Genomic DNA, 23671 nt, shown 5'->3' with positions numbered 1-23671 from the left:
TCACTTCCATATCTACAGCCTATGCTACACTACCACTAGGATTGGGTTGCGTGCTAAATTTAGTAAACCTCTTTACAGCTTAGTGTGCGCGTGTGTATGTAAAAACAGATTTTTTTAAAGTAGCTTTTAATGGGTTAGAGCCTAGTTCAACATGCATAACAAAGCTAGGCCTTCTCTGCATAGGTGGTAGTACACCAGGCCAGTTGTGGGAGGAACAGGTACACCACTTCTCCGCTTTGGTGTACTTCAACACATGGATTCGGCGAGGTGCGGAGCGCCGTGGGTGGGAGGGAGGGTTGCTGAGGCACAATTACGACTTGCGTAACACAGTCTGCAGTCTGAGGCATGTGAATAGTGCTAGTGAAGGGGTTAGGTTTCAGAAGTTTTAAAGGCTTGTGAAAATTCTTGGTCAGATGTTTCTATTACAAGCCTGCCTTTTCAGCCCCTCATCCTTGATCTCCCAGTTTCTACCTTTTTTCCATGCTGTTTGTGTGCCAAAAGAATTTCTTGGCTTCAGGGCCAGTGTACCTATTTCTACGTAGATTTCTTAATACCTGCTCCCCATTAAAGGCTACTGGAGTAATAGTTTGAGGTGTAGCCAGAGTTGGAGGCAAGTAAGTTTAGATCTTTGTGGTTGCAGTGAAGTGTTTGTTCAATCCTTGCATGCCAAAGGAGGAGCAGATTGTGGGACAGCAAAGCAAGGGGAGTGAGAACCCAGAGAAGCATGAGAGAAATGACCTCAATTACTTTGCATTTCTGTTGCTGAGCGTTTTTAGGCCTTTTTAACAACCTGGCATGTTCTCGAGTTCAGATCAGTACTGTGCTGATCAGTAAAGCTGAGTGTGTTGGGGAGGGTGTGTGTGCATGTGTTATGAGGCTGCTTTTGGGCAAGAACTCTGGGATACTGGGTTATTGATTTGAACTCAAAATTCTGAAAACAGTGAAATGCATATTTGAAGTCCCTTTAGGAAACTTACAAACTTGGTCCTTATGGTCAGAAGCGGAGAAAACCAGGAAACCCTTAGAGATGCACTTTGAACACATCTTTTGGGGGATTCATGTGTGGTGTTGTTCAGCTCCCAACATTATGCTGTGTCCAGGGTTGTGCAATGAACTGGATTGTGGAACTGGGATCGGTATGGCTAAGGAGTGTTGCGGGGTCTGCTGGGCTGCTGCTCTTCAGAGAAACATCAGCAAGCCTCGGCATCGCTCACCTGGGGAATCAACAGCCACACAAGGAAGGTGGTAAAAGAAAGTTCCTTCAACACATGGCCCAGGTGTAATTCAAGGGTGTTAAGCAAGTCTGTGGGGGAGCTGGAGCCTTCTCCCTGATGCTGGAAGGGAGATCAGTCTCCTGCTCTGGGTGTTTAAGACAAGATGCAAATACTGCCTTGGAGTCTACTGAAATACTGCACTGGTTCCTGAGTACGTGACCCACTTAAGCTGCCTGCCCAGATCCTAAAGGGTCCATGCACTGAGATGACACTAACTGTATATCATTTCTTTATGTGCGAGTACCTTCAGCAGACTGTTAAATGAAGCACAGAGGGGTTAACAAGGTGAAAAGAAACTTTATGGAGAGGAATGTGTGGTGCTACCGTTTAGGAACATGTATCCTCAGTGTGGAAGTTGAAAGAAAGGATGGTATTTCAGTGGAGCTATAGCCAGTGCTGTAGTGCAGGAGGTGTTTTGGATAGGTGATGAGGTGAGCTCTCGGTGCTGCCCTTGATAAATGGGCTACATGCAGTGTCTTGAAGGAGAGTGGAGAGGGACCTTAACACCTCACCTATCTCAGTAGGGAAACGACCACAGTTCAGCAATTTCTTAAACTTCATGTTGTGCCTTTAAATTGAGTTAAAAGTTCCAGCTCATAATGCAATTTATACTTTGAAATACACTGGAGTACCTTGTATGGTGTCAGTGCTGCAGGGATTGCTTTTAAAACCTCTTCTGTTCCTTAACCATTTTGAGACTATTTCTAAGAGTATCAACAGCACCATATTCTACAGCGTAAGCGATCTGGCTTGGATATAGAAGTGCTATCTTTATGCCTGTATAACATACTTTAGGACAGCTTTGCTATGGAGCAGTCAAACTAACTCATATCTGCTGTGGAAATCTTGCCGATGGGATTCTGTTCAGCCAGTACAAGTTTGTGCTGGAGCAAAAAGTCGAAATATCGGTGTTGTAGGAAGCCCATCATCATCAGAAGCTTCTGTGATCCAAATTCAGTCCTGAAGGTACCTCTAAACATTCCCTGTGTTTCAAGTGTTTTATAAATACAGCATGAACAATGTTTTAATCAGGCAAATGATTTTTAAATTTAATGCACAGTTGTAATAAAAGCCAACCCTCTTTTGCAGATGTTGTCCCTAATGTGACTGGATTAAAACTCATTGATTGCTACTAGCAAAAGAGTGGTAGATGCTTCTCATTATCAGTTAAAACATGTGCCCTGCAGTCCTCGGGCTCTGGTTCACCTCTGTAGCTAAGTGGCAGGAGTGGTGAGTAGGAGTCTGCTGCTGCTGTATGGCCAGGTGAAATAAAATACAGCACCCATGCTCTATATGGAGGCTGCAGATTCACCATTGCAGCATCGAGCGTCTCATTGGAATGATGATTGAGACCGTTTTTTCCGACTTGCAGTCAAAATGCATTCATGGCCTGTTACTACCCATTTGTTCCTATGCCAGCATTGTCCTCTGGCTTGAACTCCACCCTGCAAGGTATGAGCCGGAGGAAGCCGATCTTTTGGGTATGGCCCCTGTTTGCTTGGGTGTAGTTCAGAGCAGTGTAGCTGTTCGTGCACAGGGGAAAGCAAGGGTAGCAAGTAATGCCTGCTCAAGCCTGGTTGTAAGAATTTTCTGATGTTTTTGGGTCTTTCTGAACCATGACTGTGGTATACAGTATTAAAAGCAGATATAGGTATGCTGATGCAATGCTTAGCCAGCTATGTGGGGTGAAGAGGAGGCAATTTCAGCCTGGGGAGACTTGTAGTACTTGTACTTCTTAAGTCCTAGTTTGGTAGTTGTGCTGTGTGCTGTTGATGATAACTCTATGATGCCTCTGTCAATTTAGAGGAACTTTGACTTCTATATGTTGAGTCTGCGTTCCTCCTATTGTTTAGCCTAAGCTGAAGTTGCCCTTTTAAAATCTTGGGGTTGAGAACTAACTGCATACCCGAGTTTTAAACTCTTGTCATACTTGAAAACTTCTTACCACTCCGTGAACTTTGATTGTTTAACTGATGGATACTTTTATCCACTTTTTTTCACTATATTGTATGTGTTGAGAAGAGAGAGAAATCTTGCCTGTTCATTTCATATCCCTTTCCAGCTGAAAAAATATCAAGACTTAGCCTGATAATGGGGTGCAGCAATCTTGTTTCAAATGCTGCTTTCTGATGGTCTCATTTAACTAGGTCTGTGCCACATTTACAGTAATTTTGATGCAGCAATCACGCTTTCTTTGCCTTTAGAAAAAACTGAAATCACTCAACTTCTTAGACAGAAAGTGTGCAGTAAATAATATCTTAAAACTTCAGGTAGTTAGAAGAAACCACATAAAAGCATCTAGATCTGATATGATTCATAATCACTTAAGAATTTTTATTTCCCTCTGTGAGTTAACAACTCTCTTTTAACTTGCAGCCTGTTGCCAACGCAGGTCAATCTCATTTTCCTCTAGGAATTCAAATAGAGGAGAGCATCCGTCTGCTCTCGGCTTTTCCTTTTGTCAATTGCCGTTTAACAATAGGTTTGTTGAGTCACTGAGAGGTTAACGAAGCACTTTTTCTTTCTCTTTTTTTTTTTTGTTGTTTTGTCAGTGGTCCAATCTCTTTGTGTAGTTGTGTCGAACAGCACACTGAACAGAAATAATGGGAAAATCTTGTTGGTGGAATGACTGGGGTTGTCATTTTGCAATACCAGGGTAAAGACCTGCTTAAGCTTCAGGCTTCTAGCTGTGTACAGGGTGGCTGATACAAATCCCTCTGCAAGAACATTAAATATTAGTTTCTCTGTGTCTTTTGCATTCAGCAGTGTTGGAGCTAGGGGTATCTGAACGATTACAGTTGGTTCAGCAGTAGCTTCCCATTTAGTATTTAAAATAGTTTTGTTACAACGAGTCTTTTGGGGTTTGGCATTAGAAAAAGGGTGAATTGTAGCCCTTAATTATGAAGTGTGGGAACAATTGCAGACAGGCAGCGGTCCAGCTCCTCTCTTACTGAGTGAGCAATGCTTTTGTGCTGTGCCATCCCACTGCACAAATGACCGTAGCGGGCTGTTGCTAGATTGATTGGTTTTGATCCCTTTTAGGAAGGGGTTTGAAAGCTCTAATTTTGGGTTTATCACACTAGTCCTTCAGGCTCCTGCCCTGTTGCTCTGAGCAAATCTGTTACTGTGGCTGCCCCAAAGAGCTTCGAATGGAGGCAGCTGGCAGAGGGAGTGCGGGATTAAAAACCAGCTATTAAATCCAGTTGTACTGGGACATCAGTGGCTTGGCTTATATAGGTGCAGTGGCAAAGTAATTGTGAGGAAACACTTGAAGGTGCACTGTTTTGCTGGCAGCCTGGCCCCTTTGCATGTGCAGGTGGTGGACAGCTTTGAGGATTTTGGGGAAATTAAACTTGGGAAGGTGCAGGATGGGGTTGTGCTTTGTGGTATGTGGGTAAGCTGTGACTTGCTGGATGCCACCTGGGGCAGGGAGAGACTTCTCTTCCCCTATCTCTTATCAGCCTGTAGGTGAGGGCATCCCTTGCTCAGCAGAGCTAGTTGGCGATGGGACTTGAAGTGCCTGCCGGTGGCAGTGCTGCAAGAAACTCTCACCTTTTGCCTTTGGAGCACCTCTCCAGGCTGGGTTTCTCCTACAGTTCAAGTCAAAGTGCACCCATTATCACTGAGGCATTGCTGTTTGCCCCAGACGTGCCTCCTTTCCAGGTGTATCATCAGGCGACAAATCGTCAGCCGACTCGGAAACCACACTTGAACCGTGGTGTGCTAAGCTTCCAGCAGAGCTCATGCTGGGAAATGGAAAATACAGAACTCCTCTTGGGGACACAACTTCACTTCCCCTCCAGGAGCTGCTGAGCCTCTGTGGCAGCTGGCATACGCATGGCAGTGCCTTCTCCTGTTGGGAATGTTAAAAATACCCGCTACAATTTTCCTTTTCCACATACCAAAATATATTAATGTGCTGCTGCTTTGATTAGTCATTTCCTTTTCCTTTGTTCCTTTTGCAACAGGGTAAAGGACTGCGGGCGCATACTTCAGTAAAATCTTGTGTGGTTAAGTCTGAAACTAAATAGATTCTCCCGTGTTAATACCTGTCTTTGTTGTCAGAAGACTTCTGTTCTTATCCATTAAATACACATTTAAAAATAAGTCTGGATAAAGTCACTTTTATGCTGTTCATACTGAGAATATCTTTGCTGGCTGATTTATTTTTCTAGGGGAAAGAAATTCTAATATGAACAAGGTTAATAGTCCTACCGTGAATTTAATATATTCTTGCAGGAAAACTTTGGTGATACATTGCTATAGGACAATTTCCAAGTTCTCTCATTTATTTCGAGGCTTCTTGTCTTCCTCTTGTGCCATCACCTTCATGCACACATTCTTCTCCCCTCCCTGAGTTCCTGTGAGACCTCGTTCAATGTGGGCGGAAACTTGGTGAAAGCACCAGCATGACACTGCTAGGGTTGTACATAGCTCAGTTGTAGGATAGTTTTGGCAGTCTCCGCACCATCGGGGTGTGGAGGTACAAAGGTTAATAAATTCAGCTATATGGACCTGCTTAGACATTGCACCGAGTGACTTGCTGACCCTTCAAGGCTGAATGTTTTTTGCTTCTCCATTGCTGCTTTGAGAAATTTGGAGAAGAGCTTTAGCATCAGGCAGTGTGGAGACCTGCAGAACAAGTGCTAGGTTTAAAACCTTCTTGTGTGTCTGCAGAAATTCAAGTGAGTAGGCTAAAATGTCAGCTGCTGAATATGGTTGAGGGTAAAATTAAGTAGAAATTTGGAGAATCGAGCAGTAAAGACAGACCTCTTTGTAGGTATGTGCAAACTTCAGAAATATGTCCCCTAAACAAAATGCCATCCTTGTTAGCAATCTGTCGTGGTTTTCCCATCGTTCTGGCACTGAGGACATCTGCTTTGCCCTGGATTCAAAGTGGAGGACAGCTTGTGCCTGCCTGGGGAGGTGAGGCATGGGCAGTGGTAGTGCTCCTGCCAGGCAACCTGAGAATAAATGGCATTGGTGGGCCTGTGTGAGGCTCCCAGGGGGGTAATTACCTCTTCTGGGATGCATAGGCAGGTAATACACTTGGGTCTTTTCCTTGCCTATTTGCAGCTCTTGTATATAAAAACCTGGGTGGTTCTTTTTTTTTTTTTTTTTTTTTTTAATGAGCATTAGCTTCCCAGTACTTGGATGCCATTCATACTTTCACAGCAATCTGCTAAGGGAAAAAAAAAAGCTGGACTCGAGGCTTTTTTTTCTTTTGTTTCTGTCTCCTCTTATTTTACATTTCTTTTCTAAAATATAAACAAGAATACATAATACAGGAATGTTTATTTAGATAGTTATACTTACCCTATACACTGGGAAAGGGGAAAGGCTTCATTTCAGCTGTTTTTTCTTTGCAGATTGCTGTGAAAGTATGAGAGGAATTTGAGTCCTGAGAAGCTACTGCTCATACCTGCTTTCCTCCTTCCTTCAATGCTTGCAGAGACTGAATTGGATGTAAAGAGGTGAAAGGGCTGTAGGAACCCCAGATTTCTCAAGTGATGATCTTGAAATCTTTTTACTTGGAATTCGAGCCTCTGCCTCGTTTGTGACCAGAGGGGAATCAACTGTGTAATTGCTGTGGGTGCTGTAGTGCTTGTTTTAATCAAGTTAAAGTAATAGAGCATGGCAAGGGTAGGTGCAGAAGTCTCAGAATAATATATTTATGCTAGTGCAACTTAGTCCTCTGTCAGAAAAAGATTAAGCCGTGTTGGAGTAAGATAGCCTGATACCCTCACCTGGCCTTGTTTTGGCAGAGCCAACTTTGGGAATGACACTGCATGTGGTTATGTCAGCAGATGGAGCAGGGGATAAGATGGGTGATGGGCAGCTTCGTGACCCCAGCCGAAGGACGTGCAAACAGTTGTGCTGGTAATGCAAAAACCCTGTGCCCTAGGAAAGGGTGCCGTGCTAGCTGAAAGAGCCACGGCAAAACCCCGAGCAAACCCAGCTGGGCTGTGCAGCGCTCTGCATTGGAGCTATGGTATCATATCTGACCCTGGCTTCAGGGGATCGTAGCTGTACTCTGAGGCTTTCTATGGATGCGAGGTGAAGATTATACTGTGAATATATATTTATACAATAGACCACAACAGATGTCAAAAGGCCTTTGTTGAGGTGCATAGTGGCTTTAAACTTGTTGTAAATGGCTTTTGTGTGCAGTAAACCCGAGCTCCTATGGACTGTCACATCAACTTGGCTTGTACAAACCTCTGTTAACTTTCCAGACAGCTAATCAGAATAACAAAACAGGCATGGCCTGATTCCTCAGTCCCATCCAGGTGCTGGGCACCAACAATTAAGCCAAAAGGCTTAAATCTGAACCGGGCTCCTGCTGCTGCATGGGTTTGTGTTGCAGGAGACCCCTTGGTGCTCAAACTACATGATGTACAGAACTGCTGCTCAAACTGGTAATCTAAACTCAGCTTTGGCCATTAATCTGCTACCTTTGTCTCTTATTTTTAGTATGTAATCCTGAATTAATATGGCCTTGGCACAACCCCAAGTTCTAGCATTGCCTGCAAAGCCAGAACTAACAAGTTAATCAACGTTGGGTTTATTACAATGCATTGTTATACCTTGAGCAAACCTGTGATAGCCATGCATCGCAATGCAGCTGGGCAATGCTGTGGTGAGAACAGTGAAGGTTGTTTCTAATCAAGTTGGTGTGTTGAGACTTAGAGATGTAAGCTTAATTCTTTTCTAAAACATGGCTAAAAGATACAGCTGCCTTGCTGGCTGGGTTTGTTGGCTCTATCTGGCAGCTTTGGAGAAGTGAGACTTGACTGCTGCCCAGCTTGTAGAGGCAGTGCCTCTCTGAGCAGCTGTACTGATACCTTTGCCTGCCTTAACATCAGCAGAATTGTTCATGCTGGTGCATTGGTATGGCTACTTGTGCAGCCTTTTTTGCTGTTGAACTATGCCTTCTGATGTAACACACGCAATGCAAAGCAACAGATGTAATGGGGGATCTTCTGGCTGTTTGGAGCTGCTGTGTGAGTGACTGACCTTGGCTGCTATCGCTGCCCACTTGGGATGCAAGCAAAACAGCAAGCTGAGAAAATCCGTGTCTGTGTTCAACCTTTAGTTTAGATTTTGCTGCTCTTTGGTCCTGTGTGAGAAAACACAGTAAGTGTTTTTTTTACCTTCATATTTTGAGAAGTATCATTTCCCAGTTCCCTGTGCACAGAAGTGAGTGGCGATTGAAGAGCAAATGTCGGATCTGGTCTCTGCTTGCAAGGAGAGCAGGGAAAGGGGAAACGCTTATGCCAAAGACTGCAAGCTTGCTGCTTAGGTGTTCAAATGCCTCTTGAATAGTTCACGGTGGTATGGGCAGAGCACGTCTGTACACGAGCGTGTGAAGGAAGGAGCCGGGGAAGCCTCCAGGACTCCCTGGAAATAGTGATGGGAAGACACAGACTTGCTGAGTAATGCCAAGAGCCCTGTTGGGGTGCAGTCCTCCCCCAGCCCTCTCCTCCTGGAAGAAGGAAACCTTTGATCCTTTACAGGCACTTTGGAAGAAGGTAGTGTAAAGATAATCTGTTATCTTTTGACTTTGGAGATAATAGATGTGTGTGTGTGTCAGAAGTTAGTGATTTTAAGGGAAAACTTGCAGTTTCTGAGTCTGGTGGGGCCAAGGACACTTTCCTCTGGCCCTGACTGGTGCCAGCTTTTATCCCAGATAACATCCCCTCACGAATACTGCAAGAAATGTTTTGGCTTCCTAAGACTTTTCAGTCCTGAACAATATAGAATCATAGAATCGTTTAGATTGGAAAAGACGCTTAAGATCATCAAGTCCGACTGTAAACCTAGCACTGCCAAGTCCACCACTAAACCATGTCCCTAAGTGCCACGTTTACGTGTCTTTTAAATACCTGCAGGCAGTGTGCCTCAACCACTTCCCTGGGCAGCCTGTTCCAATGCCTGACAATCCTTTCAGTAAGGAAATTTTTTTCTAATATCCAATCTAAACCTCCCCTGGCACAAGTTGAGGCCATTTCCTCTCGTGCTATCATTAGTTGCTTGATAGAAGAGACCAGCATCCACCTCACCACAGCCTCCTTTCAGGTAGTTGTCGAGAGCGATAAGGTCTCCCCTCAGCCTCCTTTTCTCCAGGCTAAACAACCCCAGCTCCCTCAGCCGCTCCTCATAAGACTTGTGCTCTACACCCTTCACCAGCTTCGCTGCTTTTGTTTGGACGTGCTTCAGCACCTCAATGTGTTTCTGGAGGGGCCCAAAACTGAACACAGGAATTGAGGTGCGGCCTCACCAGTGCCGAGTACGTGGGGATGATCACTTCCCTAGTCCTGCTGGCCACACGATTTCTGATATCAGTGTCTTCATACTCATGCTTTCATGAACCCTGTGGGCTGCTGGTGTGACAGGGTCTCTGCAGTTTTGGGGTGTTCGGGTAAGGTGCTGGGCAGGAGGGCGGAGCATGGTTTTCCAGCCCGTTCCTCGCTCTGTGCCAACAATGGGTGTACATGCTTTTATCCCTGGATAAATGTGAGGTTGCTTGTTCCGCTTTCACCGATGCCAATTCCAACTCTGGGCTTTATCCTGCAGCTCAGGTGGTTTCAGGGCGTCACCTGCTGCATGGTGAATCCCTTATCTTGTATGAACCTGCCTGGACAGCCAGGCTGTGGTGGAAACCTGCGTGCTCCTGGTGAACCCTTGCAGGCACTTGGACAAGAGCAAGGTCATCTGCCAGATAGTGGTGGCAACATCGTGTAGCCATATTGTGCTTCTGGCTTGCTCTCGGCACCGCTGCTGTGTTTTGTCAGGTGTTGGCTCTGAAGTTGTATTAAAAAAAACTCTGAAAGTAAAGGCTTTGGTTGAAGCAAAGCTACTCTTTTCTGGAATTTAATAAATAGAGTGTGTTAACTAACATCAAGCAACTGAGAGCAGACAGAGCCCAACAGATGGTACAAACAGCGGCATGTTTGGAATGGAAAATATTTACCTAGAGGGTATTTGAAGCACTGAGATTGTGCTCTGCAAATGGCTTAATTGTATCAGTGTAATCAAGTGAAGAAGAGCAAGATTTATTGACAATTCTCATTCTCCTCTTGCTGCTAGCAGTTTGTATGGGTGTCAAGCACTGTTGAACTTCACTTGAACAGGTCTCTTTCCCAGAGAAGAGTAACTTTAATATGTGAATGGCTTGGTCTGTGATTTCGAGTGTCTACAGCTTTCTTCTGTTGCACAAATCCTACTGTCAGGGCAAGTATTTAAATGAAAGAAACTTGGAGCTTGAACTGCTGTTTATTATGCTTTCCCCCTAGTCTTAGTTTTGAGAGGACTTCTGTGAACAGAGCATGGAAATACAGCTATACAAATAAGAGTTTAAAAAGAATACAAAATGTAGGTTAAATTTTGCCATCTGGGTCAAAACTGGCAGGGCTGTTTAGACCTTCAGCTTTTCTAGATGGTGGATGCTTTGTGCATGCCTCCAAGTTGTACAATTTTAAAAGTGACCTGTGAGAAGATTGTGTGTTATCTTACTGGGAGCTGTGCTTTTTTCCTTGCATAGGTGGCCGGTGAAATTTGTATGTAATATCTTATTTTCCTGTCTCAAAAACAGTGTTCAGGTGTAGTTCTCCAGGCAGTGTGTGTTTTGGGAATGGGTAACTCTTGGATGGGAAAGCTGAGGAGGACTCAGAGTTGTTGCATGTGCTCCCTTTGTTCCCAGTGCTGCTTACCTGCTGAAGTTAGCCAGGTGTTAACAAACTTGGAGCAAGTTTGATGGACTGAAATCCCTGCCTGCTCTGACAGCTCAGCTTTCACTCTCTGCCTTAGTGTCACATCACAGAAGCTCTGCTGTCTGTCATCTCTCGTCTTGAAGCGTGAAGAACGCATCTTGTTTTTTTAAGTGACATATAGGGCTACTTAAAAAACCTAAACCAAGCCAACCTAAGTTCTAACTCTGCAGTTTTTTCTTATACTGTAGCAAGGCTGATAGTAAATGAACTGCCTTTAGGTTTTTGTGACAGCCATCCTTGCTAGAGCTTGAGCGCTGCAAGTGCTTTAGTTAATGCTCAAGAACAAAGTCACAGAGAGCTGGTTGCTCCTGCTGTATGGATGAGGAATAGTCATGGAGTGGGTAAACATCTTGTTTAGTATTGTATTTTATCTGTGGCAGATCTGGGTTTAGTTGCCTTGTCTAGCCCAAGTTGCTGGGTATCCTCTCCCAATGAGCTCTGGGGGAAGGTGAGCTTGGGGGTGAAGCTGTTTTCAACAGGATCCTCTTTGCAGCTGGCTGCTATGGAGCATGTTGCTAACTATGTGTGCAGATCAAGGAAAAAATAGTTACCTATTTGAGGAATTTATTGAATACAGATAATCCTCCGAGTCTTCTTGCTGTGTTCCTAGTGACTATTGAGTGTGAGGGTTTTCTTTTAGTCTGCTTGCCAGCTTGAGAAAATCCCAGGGAAAATACCCCAATTAAAGAAGCTGTTGCTTTAGCTAAATCGTATGTGGTATCTCTTAAATGGCTTAGTATTTAAAAAAAAACCAAACACCTTGGTATCTATATTTCCCCCCCTTTTAATGTTGTTTTTTTCAAGGAGGCACAAATCCCTGGAGATTATGTGCATCTTGGGACCCAAGCATTTATGGAAGCCATGCTTCCAATGTGCTGGGGCTAAGCTATGAGTGACTCATTAGTCAGATGGAGCTATAATTTATTTCTGTCTTCTCAAGTAAGTTAATCCCCTGGACCTAAACTGAATGAATAACCTGTGAAATGTGGTATCTGTTCAGGGTGAAACTTGAGATTTAAATGCAAAAAGTGAAGGGTGTCTTAGAAAATCCAGGGCAGTGTTAACTAGCAGAGGAAGTCAGGTGCAAGCAATAATACTGCACTGGAGTTCAGAAATAGTTGTTTTCTGTGGCACGGGCTCTGTTTAGGGGAACAAAAGTGCAATTCTTTTGTTAAATGCAGGATGGGAACAGTAACCGAGTCTGTGCGCAGGCTGGGACAGATGTGGTTTGTTCCCCTTTTTCAGAATGACTAAAGGGATGTTGTGAGTTCTTGAATTTACGAACAAGACGGGAGCGTGTCTGTAAGTGGGGAGCCTGGCACGGGTGCTGGGCAGCCGGGCTCTAAGGAACGTGCCTGATAAATATTAGGTTAAATATAAAATATGGATAAAAGGTGAGTATTTAACCAGATACCTGGAAATTTAAACGTAACTAAAGTTGATGTGCCTCTTGTTGGCAGTAGTGAGGAGATGTATATGTGTGATTTCTGCTGGGTGTGCCTTGCCTGGGCATTGTAGTTTTGAGTGGGTAGAGCTGATGCAGCCACCCTAGGAAGTTGTCTGAGGGAGGGCTGCGAGTGATAAGTCTCCTTGCCAGCACTTCTGGAGGGGAGAAGTAATATCTTTGGGAGGGTGTCTTGTGTTTCCATAGCTAACAGGAATGGGAGGGATGGTAAAACTAAATCCTGAGGAGCAGTTAAGCTGGTATGTGAAGGTGTTTTTAATGTAGTGTTTGCTTTTTTCTGGTTTAATAGAAGGAGCTTCTTTGTCCTGTTTCTTTTTGTATGGCATAGGATTTTTTTCCCTACAGATTGCTTCTGTTTTTTCCTAGATGGCTTGTCAATGTAATATGGAAGTAAATGGGAGCAGAGAAACTTTTTTAGTTATTGTAGATTGTCGGAGGACAACTGGAAACTATGTGTGAGCCCAAACACTGCCTTTTTACCCCATTCCAAGGATGCCACTTTATAAAGACACCTTCACAAGGGATGCATGGTAAAGAATGTCATCTTGTCATTCTGCATAGAAGCTAGCAGCAATGGTATCCTTCTAGAATTGATTTTTAAATGCCCTTGCACATGCTGGGCTGAGATGGGAAATTAGTATATTACCATCAGAGCAGAGCTCTTGTTTGCTCTTCCTGGGTGTGCTTAATCAATTCTAGTTACATCCTGAGGCTTTTATTTGTGTGGTGGTGGTGTTTGTTTTGTTTGGGTTTGGTTTTTTTTTTTTTTGAACCCTGCTTCCATGCTGCATTTGTGTATGTGGAATTCCCTGCTGGACTTCGGAGATCAAATCTGTGTGCCTCTGATCGGTGTTTGAGGTGGAAGTGCTCATTTGGCTCATGCTCTGCTTCGCCCTGATGGGTGAGGGGAGGACAGGAGCAGTAATTGGGTCTGTTGAGGCTCTGAAACTAATCATTGCAATGCTGTGCTCCAGCTCCAGCGTAGGGTGCAAATGATCCCGTTGCACAAGTGGAAGGAAGTGCAGGGAGAGGAGAGAAGCGCGGTAGATGGAGGCTTGGCAGGGCTTGCGTTGCTTGGCCAACTCTGAGATCAGACCTCATCTAGTCCAGTACATATTCCTTACTCGGACTAGCTGTTATAATTATGTATTTATGGCTCCTCTTGGAAGTAGCTAAAGCTTTTAAATATGTCTAGCCTCTCTGGTCTCAAAGCAACAATCATTTTCTGCTCATATTTGGCCCTGCCTTGATGACCATCGTGCCTCCTGACACTTGATGTCTCGAGGCTTAATGATGTGTGTTTTGCTGAGTGTGTGATTTGACCCGAGCATCTGGTGTTGGGTGCTGGGAAATGTGTAGGGATGGCTGCAGGGTGTGATCATCCTGCCTTGGCTGAAGCTATTGAATGAATTTACAGCCAGCTGTGTGCTTGTGTATCAGCAAGGCAGAGGTGGGCTGTTCTGGGCTCTTTGTGGTTAGGTATTGTAATTCTTGCAGTAATGTATTGTAATGATCAACTTAATTACACTTGTGAAAAGTCTGCTTAATTACATATTTACTTTGGGGATTAGCTTCTCCCATAAGCATTCAATATTGACTTTGGCTGAGATAAATTTTCAAGATCTGCTTCCTTCAAGAGATGACTAATATTAGATCACTTAGTGCAGGAAGCTGGTTTTATCAAGTAGCTGCAACTAATCATTTTGAAAGCTCCAGCTTAGTTTTGAGCATCTGTGCTTTTTCTCCTCAAAAGACAAGCTTTTCCTCCCATCCCTCTCAGCCCTTCTGAAACTTTGTGTTGGATATAATTCTAGACCCAAGCCTTTTTGGTGAGCTCTGTGAATGTGGAAGATGAATACAAACTGGGAGAAGACTTAATATTAAGACAACTAATGAATAGTTAGTGTATTGAAATGTTAGTCTTTTATTTGGATAACTTAATAGCCAATTAGAGTTCCTGCTCCTTGCTTTCTGTGCTGCTCAATGCACTGTACAAATATATTATCACAGTAACTCCTCTCTGTCCAGAAACTATTACATAGAACAACTCTTCCCTTTTGAGCTAGAGCCAGGCTCCAAACCAGGCTGTTTCCAATGTGACAGGATGGCAAGCCAGTTTACGATAGCAACTTTCAGAACAGCCAGGAATTGAGGTAAAACAACCTTAAATGTAATACTGTGAGGTATTTAAGGAGTAATCCTCTTTCTGCCCAGAAGCAAGGAGAGCCTGTCTTCTCCCTACACCATGCAACTTGTACATGGACTTTATTCCCTGTGCCCTCAGTAGGCACTTTGATTTTCTTTTTCTAAGTGGCAGTGGAAATACTCCAAGCAATATTACTTTAAGGTGTGGGGCAGTTCTCTCTACAGTTTTGGGAGTCATCTCACTTATGTCTAAGCCTGTGTGAAGCCCTTATCCTCAAGTTGGTTGAGGAGAAGCAGAAGGCAGACTGATATATGACTGTGTCCAGAGTCACTAACAGTACAAGCTTCCCCAAGTGCTGTTGGGGACCTTTACATGTGTTGGCTGTGTTGGGGGATGCTGCAGCTGGGCAGTGGTTGCAGAGAAGGTGACAAAGATTATGAGAGAGACTGTCGTGATCTAACCCCAGCCGGCAACTAAGCCCCACGCAGCTGCTTGCTCATTCCCCCTGCTTCGGGATGGGGGGGGAGAATCAGAAAAGTAAAAGTGAGAAAACTCATGGGTTGAGTTAAATACAGTTTAACAGGTAAAGCAAAAGCCGAGTGCCCAAGCAAAGCAAAACAAAGAATTCGTTTACCACTTCCCATCAGCAGGTAGGTGTTCAGCCATCTCCAGGAAAGCAGGGCTCCATCACGCCTAACAGTGACTTAGGAAGAGAAATGCCATAACTCCGAACACCCCTCTCTCCCTTCTTCTTCCCCCAGATTTATATACTGAGGATGATGTTGTATGGTCTGGAATATCCCCCTTGGTCTGTGGGGGTCAGCTGTCCCGGCTGTGTCCCCTCCCAAATTCTTGTGCCCCGCCAGCCTACTTGCTGGTGGGGTGGTGAGAGAAGCAGAAAAGGCCTTGACTCCGTAAGCACTGCTCAGCAGTAACAAAAACATCCCTGTGTTATCAACACTGTTTTCAGCACAAATCCAAAACATAGCCCCCTGCTAGCTACTATAAAGAAAATTAACTCTATCCCAGCCAAAACCAGTACAGAGACACAATCTGAGTTAGATCTCTTGCTTTTCATTCCCAAGAGGATGGGTCTCCCAAGGGACAGCTGAGTTGAAAATTTGTCTTGTGTAGAGGAAAATGTAGTTGAAGCATGTGCTTTCCATTGTGGTTTTGAAACTGAGTTGGTGAATCAGGAATTGCACTTGCTTGATTAGATTTGTTGTGTTTTTCAGTAGTTGGTGCTTCTTTTTTTTCACCCCCTTGGACCAAACAGCTTAGAGAAGATTTGAATTCTTCCTGCAAAAAATCCAGGTCTTTTCCTAGTAATCAGTTGTGAAATGGGAAAATTGGTCTTGTCTTGGCATCAAAATTAGGTTTTTAGCTTGATACCGACTTTTTTTTTTAAACTCTGTGGTTCCTGCTTTAAAAAAAAAAAAGTAATGCTCTGAGCATAAATAGTGTTTTCGGCAAATTATCCTGGAGTCATCTGGTCTGTTAGTGCCCTGGAAGTTGTACACTGTTACATGCCCAAAATAAGTAACAGATCTTCCTGTTTTCCTATAAATGTGTGGAATTTTCATGAGTTTAAAGCTGGGTTTTAGACTTCAAAAAGCAGTTTTGAAAATACCTGATTCTTTATGGGTGACTAAAATTTAGGGCTCTCTCCCTTCTTCCCCTCATTCCACTTCTGAAGCTGTCATAAATCTGGGAACAAAAGGAAGTTGAAATTTAACTCCCACTTGCCAAGATAAAAATCTTAATTCGTTATGTTTGATTTACGGCAAAAAAAAAAAAGTGTTGCTCTGCATGTACTGGCCCTTAATTCACAGCTTCTGAAAGTGCTGTCATGTATTTCTGAAATCAAAAGCTTTAACTTTATGAAATTCACTTGAGAAGGGAGAATGACAAAGATGAAGAAAAGTAAGGAAAAAGGAGAACTGCTCTCTTCCAAGATCAGCAGCCTTGCAAACTGCAGTTCCTTCCTATCCAGGCTAACAACTTTGAAGCAAATGGTAAATGATTCCAGAAGTTGTTCGATGATTGATATAGTTTGGCAATTTTATTAAAAGCTATTTTAAGGCTTCTCTAAAACAGTGACAAAGCTTCTTCTGTAATTGGTGGGAGAAATAATATAAAGGAAAATGTGTTCAAAATCTAATTTTTTTTTCTTTTTCCTCTATAGGTTTTTTTAAGTATAGCTAAGAAAAAGCACAATGGAGTTCTACGAGTCTACCTACTTTATCATCCTCATTCCTTCTGTGGTTATTACAGTCATCTTCCTCTTCTTCTGGCTTTTCATGAAAGAAACTTTATATGATGAAGTCCTTGCAAAACAGAAAAGGGACCTAAAGTTTCCACCTACCAAGACTGATAAAAAGAAAACTGAGAAGAAGAAGAACAAGAAGAAAGAAGCTCAGAACGGGAACATCCACGAGTCTGACTCTGAAAGTACACCTCGGGACTTTAAGCTCTCTGATGCCCTGAGTACAGATGAAGAGCACGTCCCTCCTGTTCCCTTGAGTGTGACTGAAGCATCTACTGGCGTTAGAGAACGGAAGAAGAAGGAGAAGAAGCATAAGGCTGTTCAAGATGATCATGTAACTAAGGAGTCGGAAGGATCCAAGTCTTCAGGCAAGAAAGTAGATCCAGTCCCTGTTACAAAACAGCCCACTCCACCATCTGAATCAGCAGCATCTAAGAAGAAGTCTGGGCAGAAGAAGCAGAAAAATGGAATGGGTATCTGATGTTGCATATGCTTCTTGCACAGAACGCCAAAACTGTGTTCTGCTTTTTGCAAGGCCACAGAGTGTCTCTTACAACTGTTCTGCCTGATCTCTATGGGGCAAAGCTCACTTCTAACCTTTTCCTTTTTATGAGCTATTGCTTTTTTTCCCCCCTGTTTTTCATCTGGCAGCAATGCTCTGGTTTTCCTCCTCCCCCTCCTTGCTTGCTTCTAATAAAGATTGTTGAGTGAAAGAGTAGCTCATATCTCTGCTTTGCTCTATGGTTTGGCTACTTTTCTCTCAAGCTGTCAAAATTTTGATTACCTGAAAGAAGTCATTAGATGTTTGCTGTGTGTGTTCTGATGCCAAGCTATGAAAAAGTTGAGTCCTAAGAGCAGTTGTTCTGATAAGGAGGGGCATCTAGAGAAACCTCGCAGCATAGTGTGCAAAGTAAATCACTGTTTAAGTGCAGGCTTAATGTACAAAGAGGTGTTTGGTGGCTGATTCATGGAAAGAAGAACTTACAGCTGCATCCCACCTGCTACACCTCTATAATTGAATAGAACTGATGCTAAAAGAAAACTGGTCCAGCTGTTGTAACTGAAACATCCAACCTAGAACAGACTGGAAACTGTAGTCAGAATAACCTGTGACTGTCTTGACCATATCCTCAGCAGAAGTTGATATGTCTCAGTGTGGTTGTCTGACTATGGATAGAAGTTAAAAAAAAAAATAAAAAAAAATACCCAGTTTCAGAAATAAGTGAAAACGGAGATATTTGCAGATCACCTTTTTGAGATGCAGGTGTAACAGGTTTGCTACAGGGAGTGAGGAAAAAGAAGGACATTGCTGCTTGATGTGGTGGATTTTTTTCTTTTTCCAAATAAAAAAGGGAGAAAAAAGACCCACCCACTACCAACAAAAAAGTATCAAATCTTGTTTGTGGGTGTTCTCCAGAAATCTCTGTGGCATGGTTAAAATGTGGTCTGCAAGCACTGTTCTGAGGGCAGCCACAACTAACTCTTATCCTTGATTACAGGAGCTAACACCATAACCCCGTATTGTGTGTGTCAGCTCTGACAAGAATATTATATAGCACAGGCTGTTCAAAAAGCTAAAAAATTTCTCACTAGAAACAACTTTAAAAAAGAACTGTTCCCTAATGTGAAACACTTATTTTCTGCTTCTCACAGTCCCGGTAGCTATTGGGGGTGTGTATTTAAAGTGCCTAAGTGGGTTCATGGGGGGGGAATAAAATACTGCCTGCAAATAAGAAACTAATATGGGTAACACGTGCCATGTGCTCTGTTGCAGTAAAACCTGGATTGGATTTGTTAAACTGTTACTTGCATTGCCGTATGTTCTGCTTGCAGATAAGATTCCTGTCTGTTAAAACACTATGTGCTGTGGCTCTTGATTCTGCTAAACCTTCCTATTGCTTTGGGGTCTCATCTGATATGGGAAGTGTACGTGTTCGTGAAAGCATGTGTGTATGTATGTATGTATGGATAACTTTGTGTTATGATTTAAAATACATGGGTTTCTCTTTTCTGGGAGTGGACTTTTATTATAGATTTACTGATTTAAAAGTGATCATGAGAATATACAGAAGAGCGTATTGTCCTAATTGTCTGTTACAGATGATCAAGACAGTAAGACTGATTCTGTTGTATCTCCTGCCAAAAAGCAAGACCCAGTACTGCTCCACCAGGAGATAAAGCAAGAAAATGTATCGGGAAAGAAGAAAGTCTCTGCAAAGAAGCAGAAAGTTGATAATGGTGAGAACACAGACTGCGGCTTAGCTCAGATAAACGTGACTATTAGGCCTTTTTGTCATCCACACTTTAGTTTCTCTTTCTTTGGAAAAGAAACTCATAGAAGAATAACTTTGAATTTGAAAAAGCAGGAATTCCAGGTAGGAAATATCGTTCAGACTGAGATACTGTTTTTATTTTATGAACATCTGGTACCACTGAACATAGGATGATGCTGTGAACCTTTCTGAGCTCTTTTGGATCCAAACATCCATGCTTTAATTGAGGAGTAATGTATTGACTTAGATGATAAGCTGAGCAGGCTCTAAGTTGCTCTGAGCAAGGCATGTCTGGAACTGCTGCAGTCATCTGCCCCAAACAAGACTGCAGTTTTTTTAGCCGGTTGCTTTGACCACGTTCCTCCCTTATTGTCCTTTTGTTAGCTGGTTGTTGCTCCAACATAAACTGTTCATCTTTGCTGTCAAGGCCTTTACTGTTCGTCATCCCTCATTCTCTGCCAAGATGCTGTTTCTTGTCTCCTCTTGGCTCAGTCTGCCTCTGTGTTTGTTTTTTTACAATGAGTGCTGTTGTGCCTGTGGCTTTTGGGAAGACCGTGACCATGAAGTTCTGTGAGGCCACCTTGTTAGCTTCTCAAAACTCTTCTTTACTGGGACAGCTATGAAGAAGTTGGCGGCTGGTGGGCACACCTGGAGTAGACAGCGTTGGTCACTGTTTCCTTTCTTCTTTGGTTGGGTCACCAGGGTCCAGATCAGTCATGGGCCCTGGTCAGACCAGGGTGGGGTTCCAAGCAGTGTAGGGTTCCTACATGTTGTAACAACTGAAACACTTTCAAGTTATTCCTGGAAGAAACCTGCTGGTGGGGAACCCAGGATGCGTTTGTCTTTTATGGATATTCTTGTGCTTTTCCTGATGCATCCATTGCCCTTTTTTGAGGGGTCACTTTATGGACCACAAACTTGTCTGTATGTGGCAAATAAGTGTTAGTACCAGCTCAGGCAGCACTAAAGTGAAGCTGTCAGTGCTACATGGGAATTGCTCATCCATTATTTGAATGCAAGCTGTTGTCTTTTAAAACCACCTCTCCAAAATGACAGAGCAAAATTTGGCTGCAGTGAGCATCCAGATTAACCAAGACAGTGTTATGGGGATTTCAGATGTTACTGATGCTGCAAAATGTCTCAGTGATATTAAATAGATTTTGAAAGGAGGGGAATAAAATGAGGAGGGGAAGTTAATAAGGAGAGGAAGGGAAATGGTGAGGGTGGTAACTGTATTAGGCGGTGGATATTTCTGCTAGAGCAGAGCTCTCCTCACTTCTGAGCTTGCAGTGTACCTGCAGGTGTTTGCTGACTGCTTAAGTGGAAAGACTCTAGCAGGTGACACAAAAGGTCCATCTGGCCTATTCTGATTATTAACAGCAGCCAGAATTCAAAAGTGTTTTATAACTGGCTCTCTGGCAGCCAGGAATGCTTATTTGTCTTGCACTGCTGTCTGAAACCTTGCATCCCACCCAGTTCCTCCTCTCTCTGGTCTGCTGCGTGGCATCTGTTGTCCGTCAGCCCTTCAGTCGGCTGGCTGGGTCAGTGTGCTTTCCTGCTGTGGCATGGCTCTCTGCACAACATCTTGCATACTTCAGGCAGTGCAGACCAGCAGCTCAGAAGCTGGGCAAACAGCAAATCCAGCTCTGCTGGCCGTATCTGTTGTCCCTGGTCTGTCGCTCTTCCGCTCCCCTCCCCTGCTTTTGTCTCGGCAGCGCAGGCTGAAAAGTTCTTTGGACAGAGGCTGATTCTCACCACATTTATACGGTACTGTGTGAATGGAGACCCGAGGTTGGTCAGTACCTCTGGGTACCTCTCTGAGTATTAATGATGCCTAAAGCCTGCGCTGACACATGAGCTATCTTCATTAAGTGCAGCTGAGTCTGCATGTGAAATAAGCTTGATTGCTGTCCCTACTGCACATTCTGTCTAAATGGTTTTGTTCACAGATGATGTAATCTGGGTGAAAATGCTGGCAGTAAGGTGCCAGCTTTTAACAGAATAAGGACAAAAGACTTTACTATGCTCACATTTCAGGGATGCTGAAATATTTCATATGCAGCCACAACTAAAGCAGTCTCATTGATGCTATGTGCAACTTTCTCATTAAAGTGAAATGAAAGTCAAATGTAAAGGTTCTTCTCTGCTACTTTTTAAAATGCTAAAAGGCAGCTTTGGAAATAGAAATTTAATTGAAGCTATTAAATTACTATGCATTAGAGACCTTTATTTAATGAACTTACCTGAAGAGCTTTAATGAGTTAAGCTGTGAAGGATAATAGAAATAGAGAGTATAAATAACTATTGAGGCTAGAGATGCTTTAATCCAACTCTCTAATATGTTATGCACCTTTTCTAAAAATGTTGATGTTAATTATTACAAAGCTTTAACCAATCCTGTGGACTTTTGATTACAGTTTTGGTGGATGAACCTCTTATTCAAGCAACCACTTATATTCCTTTGATGGATAATTCTGATGCTGGGACTTTGGAAAAGCGAGAAGTGGTTGAAGTAGCAAAACAAAACGTGAATGAGGGGATCCAGAAGAGTGGTGGCAAGAAACTGAAGAATGAAACGGATAAAGGTGAGAAACCGATAATGCAGTTGGTCTGGCATAGCCTGCTTGCAAACCTGATCAGGGAAAACACGCTGTGTCTGTAGGGAGAGGGATCCTCACTTATTTGCTAGGAAGAAGTGATTTAAGGAAAACATTTGTGGCTGCAGGACACTGTTCTTGTCTGTGCTTGTTTCTCCTCTGTCTTTGGCACTGTTGAAAGAGCTTTGCACCATCTGAATCCTTTTAATGCTGACTGTAGGCTTTTGTGTCCTCACAGTGAGCAAATGGGTGATCGCAGACCACACAGATGCACGCGAGCTAGTTTTACAGTAGATAGTTCAGGCATCGCTAACAGTGATGGACTCTGGAGCTTTCAGCAGGGGCTGTTGGAGTCTGCTTGACACTGAGAGTGCAGCTTGTATGCTCTAGTTCATGGAGCTAGCTGGGGCTGACCAGCCAGCGTATCTCTCTGCCACACAGAGGTACCTGAAGCAAATTGCCAGTGGGGGTAGTCTGGCAGTTTCCAGGAAGAAATTTTCCTTTCAATGCAGTTGGAACTGGTTGGGACGGGAGCTTCTTTCATACTCTCTGTTGAGGCCTGGGGTGATTCATAAGCATTGTGTCCCACCCTGAAACTTTAAACAGGCCACTGACGTGCTTAAAGCATGCCAAAGTTACTGAGCTATGAGGTGAGACCCTCAAATTTGTGGGCAGCCAGAGAGGAGAAGCCAAGTGACTGAGCAGTGGTTCCCTGCTCAGGTTTGTGCAGAAGGCTGGCTCTCTGACATTGTCTGCCTGGTCACTCACTGCACTCTTTGGAACCTCTCTTCTTGGACTTCTCTTCTAGAATGCTCAGTAGAAAGCTTCCTGGCAATTCTCTGTGGCATCTGGATTGGATTCCCACTTGCTTGGGGCTCCTCTGGTGCTTCTAGCTCAATAGCTGTATATTACTGCCCTGCAGCATCAAAGCCTCTCACGTGCACCCGTCCCCTCTCATTTCCTTTGCAAGCTGTAACCTTCTATATGAGCTCCTAATTCTCCTGTGTCAGCTGGGATTTGCCCTCCCAATATAGAAATCTTCCCCTATTCTAATTGTAAGCTTCTTGGATGCAAGGGCAAGGTATTCCTGTCTTCAGGGAGCGTAGGACTCGGGCTGGTCCAGGCCAAGCTGCTATAGACTCCCGGCTAACTGGAATGGGGTCTCAGGATTTTGGCATATTCCTGGTAACAGCATCATTGCTGATGTCAGTGCAGCAATGATGTGATCTGAAGTCTGTGGCCAAGGCAAAGTTGGATTTAGGACTAGGAGAGAGTGTGCTAGAATTTGTCAGCGCTTCCCCTCCCACCTCCCTGCACTCTGTTATTCAGTGGTTTATATTTATGCTTGATAATTCCTCTTAGGGGCTTAGTATCACTACCACTTTCTTGTTCTTCATTTGTTTTTCAAACCCTGGAGAGGTTTGGGTTCGATGTGTTGGCTTGCTTTCAATGGCATATTTAGCACCTGTAGCGAGACACCTGGACCCTTCTCCAAGAGCTTTGGGACACTTTCTGAACCAAGCATCACTTTTAAGCTTTTCCCTTTTATCCCTCCAATCCTTTCACATACTGTTGTGCACTGGTGAATATCGGACAGAGATACTGGATGCCTCAGCCTTGTGCTTCCATTTACTTAAGTTAGGGGGCCACCTAATGACCTACGCGTGTGTGCAGCCTGGTTTTCATATGAACAATGTTTTTTGTCCCTGTTAGAGCATAGTTCAGTTGAATTGTGTTTCTTTGTGTCTCTTTAAACACTCAGTCAGCCATTAAGAGGGATCTTACTGATTTATCTTTCTACTGCTGAACTCCTTCTGTAGCAGATCGTTTCCAAACTTGGACTGAGGGAATGTTTTTCTGGTTTCCATATATTGTAA

At 43.6% G+C, this 23671-nt stretch overlaps 1 protein-coding gene across 13 annotated transcripts in view; it reads left to right on the top strand.

Annotated features, from left to right (window-relative positions):
• The window catches only part of KTN1 (kinectin 1), a 78589-nt gene that overhangs the window by 7617 nt on the left and 47301 nt on the right, over positions 1-23671 (top strand). For 11 of the 13 annotated variants that reach the window (XM_049828437.1, XM_049828431.1, XM_049828439.1 and 8 more), the window contains exons 2-4: positions 16844-17397; positions 19025-19162; positions 21615-21782. In XM_049828437.1, coding sequence (XP_049684394.1) covers positions 16875-17397; positions 19025-19162; positions 21615-21782 — 829 coding nt within the window. In that variant the 5' untranslated portion in view covers positions 16844-16874. Of the gene's footprint in view, positions 1-12356; positions 12442-16843; positions 17398-19024; positions 19163-21614; positions 21783-23671 lie in introns of those variants that run through there. The other 2 variants (XM_049828429.1, XM_049828434.1) reach the window with 2 other exon arrangements.

This window comes from Accipiter gentilis, chromosome 25 (assembly GCF_929443795.1).
Source record: "Accipiter gentilis chromosome 25, bAccGen1.1, whole genome shotgun sequence".
Lineage (NCBI taxonomy): Eukaryota > Metazoa > Chordata > Aves > Accipitriformes > Accipitridae > Astur > Astur gentilis.
The sequence above is the reverse complement of the archived record's forward strand: the minus strand, read 5'-3'. Positions and strand labels throughout refer to the sequence as shown.